The sequence below is a fragment of the Antrostomus carolinensis genome, unplaced genomic scaffold, assembly GCF_000700745.2.
Source record: "Antrostomus carolinensis isolate BGI_N321 unplaced genomic scaffold, ASM70074v2 scaffold26823, whole genome shotgun sequence".
In the NCBI taxonomy this organism is placed as follows: domain Eukaryota; kingdom Metazoa; phylum Chordata; class Aves; order Caprimulgiformes; family Caprimulgidae; genus Antrostomus; species Antrostomus carolinensis.
Genome location: NW_010303555.1, coordinates 1 through 14683, shown reverse-complemented (window position 1 = coordinate 14683; position 14683 = coordinate 1). Strand labels below are relative to the sequence as shown.

The window sequence follows — 14683 nt, the reverse complement described above, 5'->3', positions numbered from 1 at the left end:
TCTGTGTCTGTGTGCGTCTGTGTCTCTGTGTGTCTGTGTGTGTGTGTCTGTGTCTGTGTGTATGTGTCTGTCTGTGTCTGACTGTGTCTCTGTGTGTCTGTGTCTGTCTGTGTGTGTCTGTGTCTGTGTGTATGTGTCTGTCTGTGTCTGACTGTGTCTCTGTGTGTCTGTGTCTGTCTGTGTGTGTCTGTGTCTGTGTGTATGTGTCTGTCTGTGTCTGACTGTGTCTCTGTGTGTCTGTGTCTGTCTGTGTGTGTCTGTGTCTGTGTGTATGTGTCTGTCTGTGTCTGACTGTGTCTCTGTGTGTCTGTGTCTGTCTGTGTGTGTCTGTGTCTGTGTGTGTCTGTGTGTCTTTCTGTGTTTTTGTCTGTGTGTGTGTCTTTGTGTGTGTGTGTGTGTGTGTCTGTGTTTCTCTTTTCTTACCTTCCTTTCCCATTTCCCATGTGGTTTGTGTTTCACAGTGAGGAACCTGTGTGTAAACGGGGGAACAAGCAGCTGTAACTGTATTTACCGTTTGCAGCTGGGGCAGTATCTCAGTGGGGCTGTGGTGATGTGACAGGCTTTGAGCTCACAGGTCGTGTTGGCTGTTCCCTTTCTGCTGGCTCTGATTTCATTTGGCCATCCCTTTTTTTCAGGAGGTTGAGGAGAAACTGAAACTTGTCTGCCTCAGACATGCCACAACCAGTTTTCTTTCAGTATTTCACAATTTATAGTAATTCTTTTTTATCAAAATCCATCTCCAAAGGACTTGAGTAATCAGTGACCTCAGTTACAGTCAGAGATCTGGCCGGGGAGCTGGGAGCCAGGTGCAAACACACCTTTCATGGCCTTGGGGAACTTGTTTGGTATCTCCCCTTCCATCTCCACGCTTGTAAAATGAAACTAATAGTCCGTATCTGCCCCCAGGGTGCCACGAGGGCAAGTTTCTAATTCGTGTAAAGTACTTGGAAGAACAAGAACATGATATAAACATTAAATAATTTTTTAATTCAAATGTTAACACAGGTTGGCGTGCTAGATCCAGAGTAGCCTTGTGAATGTCTGTAGGAAATAAGTGAACTTACCTGTATGTGTCCCCTATGTTTATTTTGGTTTTAGGTTGGATTTGCATAATTTCACAAATCCAAACCTGTCAGCTGTTCTGGAAAGTAAAAGGTGCTGGATTCATGGGAGCTGTTCTGTAAATCCTGACAATCCCGTGTGTTTTGGGTGCCTAGATGTTTGTTCCCATCTGGGAGCGTGTGCCTCTGCTCACACAAACTCCCGTCACGTCCCAGGCGGATCCCACAGCCCGGGCAAAGCTGCAGGGACTGACCCAAATGAGCAGAGGACATCCCGCCTCCTGCAGATGATGCTCTGCTCCTCAAACTCGGGGAACACAAGTTGATACTTTTAAAGGCCAATAGTTTTGAGCTATTTTGGGCAAATTTCCAAACATAACAGGCACAGTTATTGCTCCACCATCTGCCCTCTGAATTGCTGGAACTCAAGATTATTGGGTTCGGGGTCAGCATTGCACAGAGGTACATGTGGTCCCCACAGAGAATTCCCTGTCTGGGGGAAGTACCTGCAGAAAGGGAGAGCTGAGCGGGCGATACCAGCTTTTGCAGTTCAGAAAAGAGACAGTTTCTTTCTCCCCTTCTTTTTTACCCTGCCTGCAGCTGGGAGAAGAGCGATTCTTTATGCCTGAGTGACCCAGAGGACAGCAGGGACTCACAAATTAATTTGCATTTCGAAACGCTACAGCTGTAGTGGGAACAAACATGAGAAGAAATGTTGTGATCTGTACAGGAATTGTGTGTGCTCTTATCCCTCACTCCACCCTTAACCAGGTGGATACTTCTTCCCCTTTCAGCTTCTTGTAGTAAGTGTAACTGATCTAAACAGCAAACACTAGCACAGTGACCAAACATGAATGCATTCCTTGTATCTTTATCCCACATTCATCGATATGCTGTTGGGTTTGTATTCAAAAAGCCAACCCCAGAGAATCTGGTGGACGCAGCCTGGGAGGTGGGTGTACAAAGGCTCCAGTCTGATACAAGTGCAGTAAGGAACCACTTGAGGTTCCTCAAGAGCAAAACCACCCTAGTGTAGACATACCCACCACGTTGAGAACATTGCTGATCTCCCAGGACTTAAAAAAACCCGTGGTTATCGACTTTCTGAGCCTGATGCAACACCGGGGGGTTGGTGTTGCTCAGCTTGAACTTTGCACTTTGTTTTTACGCGGTTCTGGGGCAGCTGCCAGAAAAAAGTCCAGTCTTAAAAAGCAGAGTCTGGTGCCGGAGGCCGGTTCCAGAATCGGGCACTGCGACTGGGGGCCGACTCATGGTTTATGGCCCCTCTTCCATTATTGCACTTTCCCAAGTGCAGAAGTCACGCTGCAAATAAAAAGGTTGCACGTTACCAGGAAATAGTGCAGCTGGTGACAGCGGCCTCGGACTTTACTCAGCAGCAGCGCCAATAATTTTAACGTGGGTCACTTCTTGGAACCTGGGAAGAGAGAATCTCTTGAAGGCAATTTGCTGTTTGATTGGTCTTGTACGTCTGTCGTACTCCTGGTGATTCAAACAGGGATTTAGGAGGGAGACCAAAGTCCTTAGAAGAGGATCTTTTAAAGTTTGTGTTGTTTGGTTTTTTTGTTGTTGTTTTTTTTTTAATGAATGTGCAGGGGGTGGTGGTTCTGTGTCCTTATAAAATGACACATGCAGGTGACTGACTGGGTGTCAGGGAGCTCCTTCTAGGGCAATCAAAAGGAAATCTTTAACCTCTGTCCCATGCTGGTTTGCACCTTCTGTCTGACTTTCACTGTAAGGTGGACACAAGACCTTCAGAAATGAGTCATTTGAATTGAGTATTTGTGCTTGGGGTTGCCCCGACCCAGGGCTGGTTCCTAGAAGAAGTTACAGTCTGAATTATTACAGGATTTTACTGTGGGGTTTTGTTTGTTTGCTTGTTTGTGGGTTTTGGGGGGGGCTTTTTTGTGATTTTATTTTTTTTTTTAAAGAAAGACTTGGATAGATTGTTGCAAAATTGAGCTAAAAATAAGAAGAATGATTTGGGGTAAAAGCAACTGTATTTCTTCAGGTGAGGTTATGCATTGTTAGGTTTTTCCATAACCATGTGTTCAAAGGAGGCAGGATTTACTGGGCTCATTTCAGATGTCGAGAAGTTGTCAGAGTCTCCACTCAGTCACAGAACCCCGAGGAAGGGGCCCATCATGGTGTCACCTCTTGTATCGTCCTGGGTGTTCTCGGGGTGCTCTGTCCTCCGCACGCACCCGTCCTTCCTCAGCTGCCTCCACCTGAACTTTATCTCATACCTGACTGTTTAAATTCATATTCTCATGGCTCTAAACGTCGCCCTTAACCTTCTGTTTTGTTCTTCACTCAGTTCTGTTTATTTCACATGCTTCCTCAGTATAACTATAAAACTAAACCGCGGTTATTACCTCCTTTGGGCGGTTCAGAGTGGCGCTCAGGACAGTTCATTTCATTTCCCTCGTCCCTGCCGGGCTGCAGGTTTGGCTGTCCCCGGTTGTTGGCTATGTGTGGAATTCAGCTGAGCAGCTGCATGGTCCATTAACCAGCCAAAAGGCCTGGCTGGCGCGGCACTTCACCTTATTGCTGTAATATTGTGAAAACGAGGTTGCTGGAGGGGAGCTTGATGGGAGGCCTCATTCCCCAGGCTGAACAAATAGTTCTGATTCCAGTAACGTGCAAAGAAAATAAAAAAAAAATAAATAAAAATAAAGCAAGCCTCCCAAAACGCAGGGAGGGAATGTTACAAGAGATTAAAAAGGAAAAATGGAAACCAAGGTGATAGGAAAGGAAACGTGCCTGATTTCAAGATGAATCAAAATGTTCCTCAGAATGCAAACCATAAAATCTCTGCTTCCTCTTAATGGCAAAGAATTAACCGGTTAACGAGCCCTAAGAGATGCAATAAACCTTTCAAACCGGCTGAGAGATGCTCAGGAATGAGTTGAAAAAATTCCTGGAGCTGCTAGGGTGATGAAATCTGCTAAAGGCTCCTTTGTTGATACATCCACGTTTCCAGCCTCTGTTTCCTGGAACTCCCTGTTATTAGAGTCGGGGAGGGAGGGAGGGGGATTCATTTTGGAACGGGAGATGTGTAGGGTGCTCAGGTTCTCCTGAAGAGGTGGCTGTTCAGATGTATCCCCTGACAGTGGGTTTTAGTGACTTCACTGCAGAGAGAGTCCGTGGTTGGAGCCCGTGTTACTCAGGGAAGGAATAAACCCGACGGTATTAGCACGGTTTTGTTACTGGGAACATGGAACTGGAAGGGCTGCGTGCCCGGTTCTGCGCACAGAGGTTTCTGCACAGAGGATTGTTGGGGCTGGAGGAAGATCCCGTGTGCTTGGTTGTCCTTGTGTCTGTCCCAAAGTGACCTGCTGGCGCTGGCTGTCAGGAACCGGGCGCTGAGAGGTTCAGCTCTGCACAGGGGAGGGATTTGTGCCATCGGCAGAGACGGGAACCTGAAAAAGTCACAAGGTGATGTCAGAAGCCCCTGTAGCTGGTGGCCTTGGCACACTTCACGTTTGCAAAGTTAAGTCTTAGCTTGTGCTGCCATCCTGCTGTTTAATTCTGGTGGCAACAGACGCTGTTCCCTCCATACGTGCATATATCTGTATATATAAATGTATATTCAGCTGAAGGGCTTGGGAGTCAAAGGGGAGAGGGAGGTTAAACACGCATGTAGTTGTCAGGTGTCATCTTTGTTGAAAAATCACGTCACCATTCCAGCAAAGGGACTTCAAGTCCAATTACAGCCCTACTTGAATTTCAGTCACTTCTCCAGCCAGGCAGAATTCCCCCAAAATATCTGTGGTGCTGGCACGATATATTTAGCTTAAAGAACAGATCGTCCTGGTAACCAGGTTAGGAAACGCACAGAACAAGCCTGCTGGAATTATTTCAGTGTATGTTAATTATTCTAACTGTGCCCAAGATCTTCCATGACAAACACGAGTGTATTGTTGGTGCTGTGTCCCCTGTTCTCCCGTGACCAGTCTCCCATTGTCACAACAGGTTGTGACAGCTGAGCTGGCAGATAACCACCACTCTTACCACTGTTTGTTTGCGCAGCTAGATCAGCCCCGGAGGAGAAGGGCCTTGGAAACACGCGCAGTCCGCTCCCTGTGGCACAGGCCTCCCGGGGGGTCCTGGTGTGTGAGGAACAGGAGATGCTGTCCCCGTGCGCATCGCCACAGAAGAAAAGAAACCACCAGCTGTGTCTGCCTGTGTTCTGCCTGGGTCTCAGTTGTCTCCTGACGCTGTAGTGCAACGCAGAACCTATTTTAGCTGGTTTTGGTGACTGCTCGAGTATCATACAACTCCACCCCTGTGCACTGACGTAAAGCCTTAAAGATGTTATTCTTCAAGAGGTGTTGAATCTTTTTGTGTTAAGGGGTAAGCGTTGTCCTGCAAACACGTTTTTTGAAACGCTGTTGGCGCTGAGGGCCATCTGCTCTGCCTGCTCTGCTCTCAGACCTGCAGCTTGCGGTGCTGTGGGTGACTGATGCACATTTTACCAACGTGCTCTCCAAATTGGTGAGAAGTTGTTGCTTCTCCTGGCTCAGGTGCCTAAATGTGTGTCTGGTTGATTCCCAGTGCCAGCAGTTGTGCCATCCTGAGCTCACAAGGCTGACAGTGGGTGCTGAGGTTTCCTTCTTCAAACGTCTTCTGGGTGCATTAGTGGAAGTTGAATTTCCATTGCACCTACAAGGGAGAGCAGAAGGTGATCACCTCGGTTGTTTTTCTTTCCCCAAAAAGCAGGATTTGGTTTCCAAGGCTCTTTCTCTACCATTGCTTGAGGTACAAGGGCTCTGCTTGCCCCAAAGTCTGCACCTTGCCTTGGAAAACAGCGTGAGATGCTGTAAACACCTCGTAGCGTAACAGCAGAGCTGGACTGGCTCAGTTCTACTGTCTCTTGGTGTCTTTGGGTATCGCAGGCCCGGGACCTGATCTAGCAGAGCTGAGCCTGCGTGACTGACAGAGGTAGAGGGTTTGTTCTCCTGTGCTCCAGTGTCCTCAGCCCAGGATGCACCTGCAGATTTCCAGGGAGCCATGTGAAACGAGTCTTTTTTTGAGCTGTGCGAGTGTTTGCTGCAAGCTGGAAAAAAACGCAGAGAAGCAGCTGGGGAGGGGAAAGAACAGAGCATGTGAGCTCAGCAGGACTTAGGAGAACTGACTGGCAGATGGCATCTGCTGCTCGGTGTAAGGGGATTTGCCACACGACCTGTTCAGAATCTGTGTCACGTGGCAAATTGATCAGACCTGGCGTCTAATGTAAGGATAAATCGCGATCATCATAGGAGCTGTAGCAAAAAGGTGACTTGCAGAGGAATCCACACGGATCTGAGCTTGTTCCTTGAAGATTTGCTCACAGGAGCTCAATCCTAATTTTCTTTCTGTGTCCAGGGCAGTTTTATCTCCCTTTTATAAATAATTTGCTCCTTCTTAAGCTGACGAGGATGGACAGATAGCTCTGGCAGTGGATGCTGCATGAGGCTGAGAAGTCAGCTGGGAGGAATCGGTTGGTGAAGCGGCTTGAATATTAACTTGACACCTAATGATGTCCTCTGGGTTTATTTTTTCCATTCTGTCATGCCCTGCTCTGCTGCAGTTTCTGTGAGTGCTGTACACTGTCGCTATCAGTCACGCTCCGGTAGACATTGGGGGTGAAATTATCAGTTGTAAAAACTCTCCTGCTGCAGAAAGCAGCATCTCCTTAATGTTTGTATTTGCTTAAACCAAGCAGTACAGATAAATCCTGCATAGATTTGAAAACAAGGGAAGTCTTTGGCCAAAGAGGGTATTTACTCAATTTCACAGCTCTTCTGGGAAGGAATTTAATACCACAGTTCTTGTGAGAGTTGCAACGGGACCTGCACTGTCTCTGCTTGACCAGAGTTGACTTTTTTCAACCTGATTCATAACCTGGCATTTCTTTAAAGTAAAAAACACCTCTGACCAGTTTCCACAGTAGCTCCTAAGTTAAATTTCTTACAGCCTTTCGCCTCCAAGGAAGAACTAAAGCAGTAGCCCAGCTGGGCTTAGTTTCTGGCATCTGACAAGACCACAACCTGAACTAGGACTTTAATAATATCCTCAACTAACCAACACCACTTGTTCTTCAGTCCCCCAGGTCCTCAAGAGCTGCACTGAATTCATTGAGAAGCATGGCATCGTGGATGGGATATACCGTCTGTCTGGGATCGCCTCCAACATCCAGAAGCTGCGGTGAGGGCGCTGCGCGTGGCAGGCGGGTTTGCGGGGACGGAGGAGGCGCGCGCGGGGTCAGCGGCTGTGCGTGCAGGAGCCCGCGCTGCGGGGCTGAGCCTCCCAGCAGCTCCAGCTCGGCTGTTACTCCGTGGATGGTCCCTCGGGTTTGCCACCCTTCTGGAGCAACAACGGGTTGTTCAGTAGAACTCATTTGGCAGGAAGTTTTCCTTCAGGATAGAGTATCGAGGCTCTGGGATCGTGGTGTCACTGTGCTGTCACCTTTCATTGCTGTTCCCTCTTGCTCCCGGAGCCCTTTGAGCAGCTGATCTCTTTCCTCGCTGCTTTGGACTCCTATTAGCAATGAATTGGTCATGTGCAAGGAATACTTGTGTAATTCTCGGTGGGTGGCATTGCCACGCTGTGCAGCCATGCGGGGAAAGGCTGGGTGTGTGTCCTCCCCATCGAGGAGCTGTTCCCATCGCAGTTAAATGGTCTTTATCCCTTGGTGAGGCTCATTTTCCTCTCATCGTTTGGTTTGCATTTTTCTGTTGTGAAGGGACTGAGAGAACCTAGCGGGATGTGACTGATTCCAGTGTTGATCCTGGGCCCACGGCCTCGCAGAGGCACCAAAGGGTATTTTCCGTAATACGAAGCAGAAATCCTCTTTGTGCCAGCTCTTCCCAAGTTCAGGGGATGGGTTTGAGCCGGTCCCATTACTGTACAAACCCTGGTGTGGATGAGCTTATTCTGGTTCAGCTTAACCCTGTTTCTCATCACAGCAAGTTCTGTTTTAAAACTCTGCTCTCCAGGGTTTGATACACGGGCTCCAAAGACTCTGACTGTAGCTGCTGCCCACAGCAGTCCTGGCTGAGCACAGTCTTTGTCCTTCCTTTAATTCCCTGCTGGTGACTTGTGCTGGACCATCTTTCTAATTGCTGCCCTGGTCCAATTTTTACCCTTTGTGTTGCCAGGACCATTTTCTCCTTTGCTGTTCTCCAAAAGTTCTTTAAAAATGGTTTTCTAAGACTTGCAATGGCATAATTCCCTGGTATAACAGAGGGAATGAAGCAACAGCTTATTTTTCAATTTTCTGAGATGTTCCAAAGACAAAAGGAAGGGTGTGCATGGCAGAACTTGTAGACGCTGTCCTTGCTGTTCATCTAAATCACTGCAGATTTTCATCAGTGTTTGATTAACGTAGGACACGTTGCATCGCCGTAGTTTCCAGCTATATAAACAGATCATTAGGCTTATTGCAAAGCTAGAGCTGCAGTGTCCTTAGAAATGAGTCACTGTTCTTGAGTTTCACACAGAAGAATTGAATCTCCCTGGATTTAAAGGGCTTTTTGCTTGGAGAGAAAGTGAGAGGATGTGTTCCACATGGGAGATGTGCTCCAGGACAGAGGTTGGCTCTTTAGCAGCTGCCTTTATTTGGCTGGTAGGCAGAGCGAGGGTTGTTGGGGTGTGTGTCCCTGTATTCTGGCTTTTTCTGAGGAACTGTGAAGTTGTATTCTTCTCCTAACCAAATCTTCCTTTGGGGGCAAAAGAAATAACATGTAGTTCTCGAAGTGGCCAGTGCAGAGAGAGAGAAAAAGGGCTGAATGTAGGGCTTCCCTTTCTTCATCTTCTGCTTCTGCAGGGGGGGTCTCTGACACGGCGTGAGATTTACTGGAGCACCAGGAGTACTGGGGAAGGGCAGGATCTGGCCAGAGAACGTCAGCCGAGGCTGAGGGTATATGTGTGGGGTGGGTTGGTGTTGCTCCCTGGTCTGAGATCTCTCTCCTTCTCTGGAGCCAAGCGCAGGAAATAAGTTTCTCTCCCAGATATGAGTAAGTGGTGAGTCAGAACGTGCTTGTGGGAGCGTCATATACTGAACGCTGAGGATTGTGGCAGAGACCTGTGTTTCCTCCTTCTGTGCTGTCTTTGGGATGAGGAACTGGCGTGGAGTGTTCACCCTCTTGTCTGAAGAGGAGAGAGGAGAAGCCAGGGATGTTGCCACCAAGCCCCCGCTGTTGCTGTGGTGGTGTAGACAGGCTGACTCCCCGCGCAGATGGTGAAGAAGTTTTGGTTCACGGCTGAAAGACCCTGGTAGGAAACAGAGCTCCATCTTGGAGCAGCCGTGTTCTCACTGTGCCAGCCCGGGCTAATCTGGAACAGCATTTCCATGCTCATACTCTAACAGCGAGCCAGCCCTTGGCCTTCTCAGCTCAGCTTTTAGTCCATAAATGTTTGTGATTTGGGTTTTTCTCTCTCTGAAAACCAAGGGAATGCTTTGGGATTTTCTTCCTGTGGTCCCTGGCTCTCCCCACCATGCAGCAGAGGCGTGTCCCCAGGGAATTTCTGCACAGCCAGTTTCCATGTGCAGAGCTGCCCAGGGCACTGCTGGTGGGAATTGCTTTATCACTGCAATTTCCAGGCCTTTGGAAATGCAAAGGGACAGCAGCTTTTGTCACAGCCCTTCCGGTTAAATATTCAGATGGTCTCAGATTCAATGTTCAGGTTGTTAAATGTTCAGATTGTTGGTCTTGGAATACATTTTCTGGAGACTTTGTGAAAGGCCCTGTTGCAGGAGAAGGGATTGCAGACTAGCCAATCAGTCAGTTGTAAAACTAACTGAAAATCACTTATTAGAAGAAAAAAAATAAGTCATCTTTTGGAAAAATCCACTCCAGCAGCACCACAACCAAGGGCTGTGTGGCTGTGGTGACCAAGTGTTTATTTTTTCCTGTAAGTCAGGAAACCCTTGCTTTTCTTGACTGCAGGTTGCACTAACTTTTATTTTCATTCTTCCTTTTCAAACCCCTTTGTGTCATCAAAATTGGAATGAACTTCTTGACTCCAGTGTAGTCTTAAGAAGCCACACTTCTTTATTACGGCGCTGGATGCACAGGGGATTGCTCCATCTGATCGCATGTGTACCGACTTGTCTCTCCACAAAAGCTTTCTATCATTGAAATATGCATATTCATTTATTTTCCAATGTCATTAACATATTCATTACATTTCCAGGAACTTATTAATATATGTAAATGTCCCTTTCACATGCACGCTCTCTCTCTGGTGATCTCATCACTGTTTCCTTGGGTTGTACTTTTCCTTTGTGCGTGCTCGGGTCTTTCTTGGGCCTGTCCCCACCACCTCTGTCTGCCGTGTCCCAAGGAGTTGACTCAACACGTTCTCGTGTCACATCCCAGTGATCAGTAAAACAAAGAGTCTTAGTGCTGCTATGAACTATAAGGTAATTAATTTTGATTTCTGAAGTTCTATGATGGAGATAGATACATTGTTCTTAACTCCAGTGCTAAGTTAATGATTAGAACAGGCCTGGGACTTTGCAGTTTCTTCTTGGTGAGGTTTCTGTGATTACCTGGTTTAACACTAACAATCTGAACTTACACATTAGGCTTTCCAGTTTTCTACTTATTAATTGAACCAGCTCTTCTATATAATCCAATTTTGATTATTTTATCAGTGTACTTGCAACATGCTCATTTTTCTTCTCTCCTTTCCAGACACGAGTTTGACTCAGAGCAGATTCCCGACCTGACAAAGGATATTTACATCCAAGACATTCACTGCGTGGGCTCCCTCTGCAAACTCTACTTCCGCGAACTCCCGAACCCTCTGCTGACCTATCAACTCTACGAGAAGTTCTCAGTAAGTACACGGCAATGCCTTTCACTTTCCATTTCAGCGTGACATCGTCTGCACAGGTTGAACAGAGAACTGAGCTGAACCTGCTGCCACACACCTTGCTGTCTCGTACTTCTGCTTGCGGTGGGGTTTTTAGAGCGAGCAGAAGCGCCCGTCTCCAACAGGACCAGCCTGACACCACTGGGGTTTGTGCTGCCACCGAAGAACAGCGCGTCAGCCACGCGGTTCGAGATGCTGTGGCAGGTATCTGCTCTTATTTGCAGCTAACTCCCTTCCTGCCTTGTTCCAGGACGCTGTTTCTGCTGCTACAGATGAAGAGCGGCTGGTGAAGATCCACGATGTCATCCAGCAGCTGCCCCCTCCCCACTACAGGTCAGTGCAGCCTTTTCTCTGCGTGCTGCTCAGTGTTTTATTATTGCTGGGGTGACCTGATGCAATTCCAGTTCTCCCTCTCGAGATAGCTGCTCTGTGCCTCTGTAGCCATAAACCATTTTAATATTTAGAAAGTTGATTTATATTTTAATTAATTAGCTCATTACCAAACATTATATAGTTTGTATAGATATAGTTTGTTATTTGACTTCCTTGGAAACTGCGTACAGGAGGTCAACACAAGCTCCTTATGTCAGGAGTGGCTGATTGATGCCACTAAGGAAATTTATTTGATGGTTATTGGTGAGGGCACAGCACCAGCTCTGGGAATCACAATTAAAAAAAGGAAACTTAGACAAAAAAATTCTCAGGCCTTCAGTTTAATGTGGTCAAGTGTATTTTGTCTCCAGTTTCCCCCCAGCAATAATAATTACAATTACAGCAAATTATAACAATGCTGTAGTAGAATAACAAATTATAATGCAGTGTTTAAAAACCACCAATTACAATAATATATTCATTACTATATGGTAATGAGTCTTGACTAAGTATAACACCACATTAATGCTCTTTAGTATTAAAAATTATGGCAGGGTATGGTAAATAGACATTGGAATGAAAAGTATGGTAATTGATTGGTATTAATAACCAATTATAATACTGTGATAATTAAATAGTATTAATAATTAATGCAAGTAGTTTTGACCAATTATGTATTGTAATTGGTATATTAATTACAATGTATATTGAAAGTTATTTAAATATCAATAACTATTGTAATTAGCTGGACCAGTTGTGTCCTGAGTGGTTTAGGTGACTATAGTGTATTTGACTATAAATATCCAATTATAACACCTTATGATAGTTGTTAATTGCCATATCACTTTATGGTCAGTGGCTGGTCAGTTATGATAACCATAGATTAATATAATACATTATATGATTAATATAATACATTATTATAATCATCAATTAGCATGGCAGTTTATTATTACAATGTATTTGCAGAATGAGTTGTGATTCTGTACCCTGAGTGACCAGTTGTACAGTGTGAAGATAGTTATTTAGATATTGATAACTATTCATAATAATTTGTTAATATATTTAAATATTAAGTATTGTGTGGTGAAATCTAGACAATTATGATACTGCACCTGAGTGGTATAAATAACTAATTCTATTATTTGAATATTAATAACTTATATCATTATTAGTCTTAATTATAATGGCTAACTAACAAGTTATAAGTGTGTGCTACTTGCTATCTAAATAACTAATTAGTGTGGTAGCTGGTACTCTGTAATTAAGTAATTGTAATATTTTATTTAGTTTATTTTTGAGAAGGTGCTTTTCAAGGCCCTGCCCCCTTAGTCTCCCTCGTTTTGTTTTAATTCCCTCGGGTGCATTCCACCTTTTCCCTAAAATGACTGATTTTATGGGGATAACAAACTTGTGTAACTCTGATGCCTGGGGGGGGGTTTAGTCTTAGACCAGAGAGAGGACAAAAGGAAATAAACACTTTATTTTTCTGCTGCTGTGCTGTGATGAGAAGTTCCGTGCAGGTACCCAGCCTGTGTGCTGGAGCTGTCCCTTTGGGCTCCAGCTGGAACCATCCCTCTTCAGGTCAGGCCTGGGGCATTTGGAATTTTGAGCACCGAAGCCCCCACCTCCCCCAGAGGAAAAGAACACACAGTGAGACAGACACGAGCCTGGGCCAGCACCCTGAGGAGGAGGGAGCAGCATTTTTATTACCCCCTTGTGCTCCCTCCTCCTCCTGGGTGCTACCAGGGTGTTTAATATAAAAAAACCTTTATTTTTTTAATGTGACCAGAAGCCTGGGACGTTGAGCCTTGGATCTGCCTTATAGACGTGTAAGAAACCCGTAGCCAGTAATTCCATAAGTAGAACTCAGAATTTGCTGCTTTTCAGGATCCTGGGGTATCCAAATAAATACTCCCCCACTTACCCCCATCCTTGCCCACCCCTACTGAACAGGCACTACAGTGCAAAGGGCACATTTCTGTTACAGCCCCCAAGTGATGGATTCGAGATCTGCTGTGCTGGTGGCATGTGGATCATTCCTGTCCCCCTCAGTGTTTGCTGGATCCAGCCCTTGGACATGTTTTTATTGAGCTGGGACAAAGCAGGAGAGACTCCCCTCACCCCGCCCTGATGTAATTATTTGCTACAGACAACATTTATCAAGTACAACATTTTAAAAGTTATTTTTTTCTGAGCTGTCAAACCAAAAGAAAATAATGAACTGGGGTTTGTTGTGTAAATTGCAGGATGGCTTTGCTCGTTGGTGCTGAACATTTGCCTATCTCCTCTTTTCCAGGACACTGGAGTTCCTAATGAGACACTTAGCTCGGCTGGCTGATTACTGCTCCATCACTAATATGCACACTAAGAACCTGGCCATCGTCTGGGCTCCAAACCTCCTCAGGTACTCTTCTTTCTTTTTCCCCATTTCAATACAAGAAAATTTTTATATTTCTAAAACGGGTACCTGTTTGCCTTTCAGCAGCTGAGAAAGAGATCTTCTTTTCTTCCATCCAGCGCTCTCTTCTCCTCCTCTAAAATTTCTGATGTGAAATGATTCTTGGCCAGGGCTGGAGACCAGCTGGCAAGCGCCTGAACCTGTGATGTAGAATTTGTTCAGAGGCATCAGTGATTTCCCATTGCAGAACTCTCTAGAGTCTAATTTGACAGCTATGGCTACAAAAATTCAGACTTAAGGAGATGATCTTGGATAAATCTGTCCCCTAAAATTAGTTTTGAATGTGCATAATAAGGCAGTTTAAAATTAATGGTGTTATTTAGAAATTTTGCTTTAAAAGAAAAAAAAACCAACACAACTCCCAGGCCTCTATTGTGTTGATTTCTGGCCTGCTTTTGTTACCAACCTGGGAAATCTGAGTCAGATTCCCCTGTGTGCAGTTAATGAGGGTCAGCTCTTTTCTCCTCTCTGGCAATTCACCCACAAGCAGTCAAACGATCTCGTTTGAGTTTGCTTTTGTGAATACTGGGGTCCTTGCTGAGCAGGATCAGTTGGAAACATTCCCTCGCAAGAGGGAAAATCGCATTAGAAGGCCGCGGTGAGCTCTGTACAAAGCCACTGCATTAAACTGCTGCCAGTTACTGTATCTGGAAAGCAGTTAACAAAAAACTCCCCACTTCATGTGTGCGGTTTGTTTATCTTGATCTGGCCCTGCCACACACTCCTTTTCCTTCTAGACCAAGCGTTCCTCTTGCCATTTCAGTAAGACTTGAACCTGAACGAGGTATAATTTATATATTTATATCCAGTAAATATTTATTTTTATATTTTTAAATATATATACACCCAATAAATATTTATTTTTATATTTTAAAATATACCAAATAAATATTTGTTTTAAATAGTA

At 45.4% G+C, this 14683-nt stretch overlaps 1 protein-coding gene across 1 annotated transcript in view; it reads left to right on the top strand.

Annotated features, from left to right (window-relative positions):
- LOC114818401 (rho GTPase-activating protein 32-like) overlaps positions 1 to 13722 on the top strand; it is a gene marked incomplete at its 3' end in the record, with an annotated part of 21609 nt that extends 7887 nt beyond the window's left edge. Inside the window, exons 3-6 of the mRNA XM_029084057.1 lie at positions 7166 to 7268; positions 10763 to 10907; positions 11194 to 11276; positions 13615 to 13722. Of these exons, the coding sequence (XP_028939890.1) occupies positions 7166 to 7268; positions 10763 to 10907; positions 11194 to 11276; positions 13615 to 13722 (439 nt within the window). The remainder of the gene's footprint in view (positions 1 to 7165; positions 7269 to 10762; positions 10908 to 11193; positions 11277 to 13614) is intronic.
- Positions 13723 to 14683: the final 961 nt, after the last annotated feature.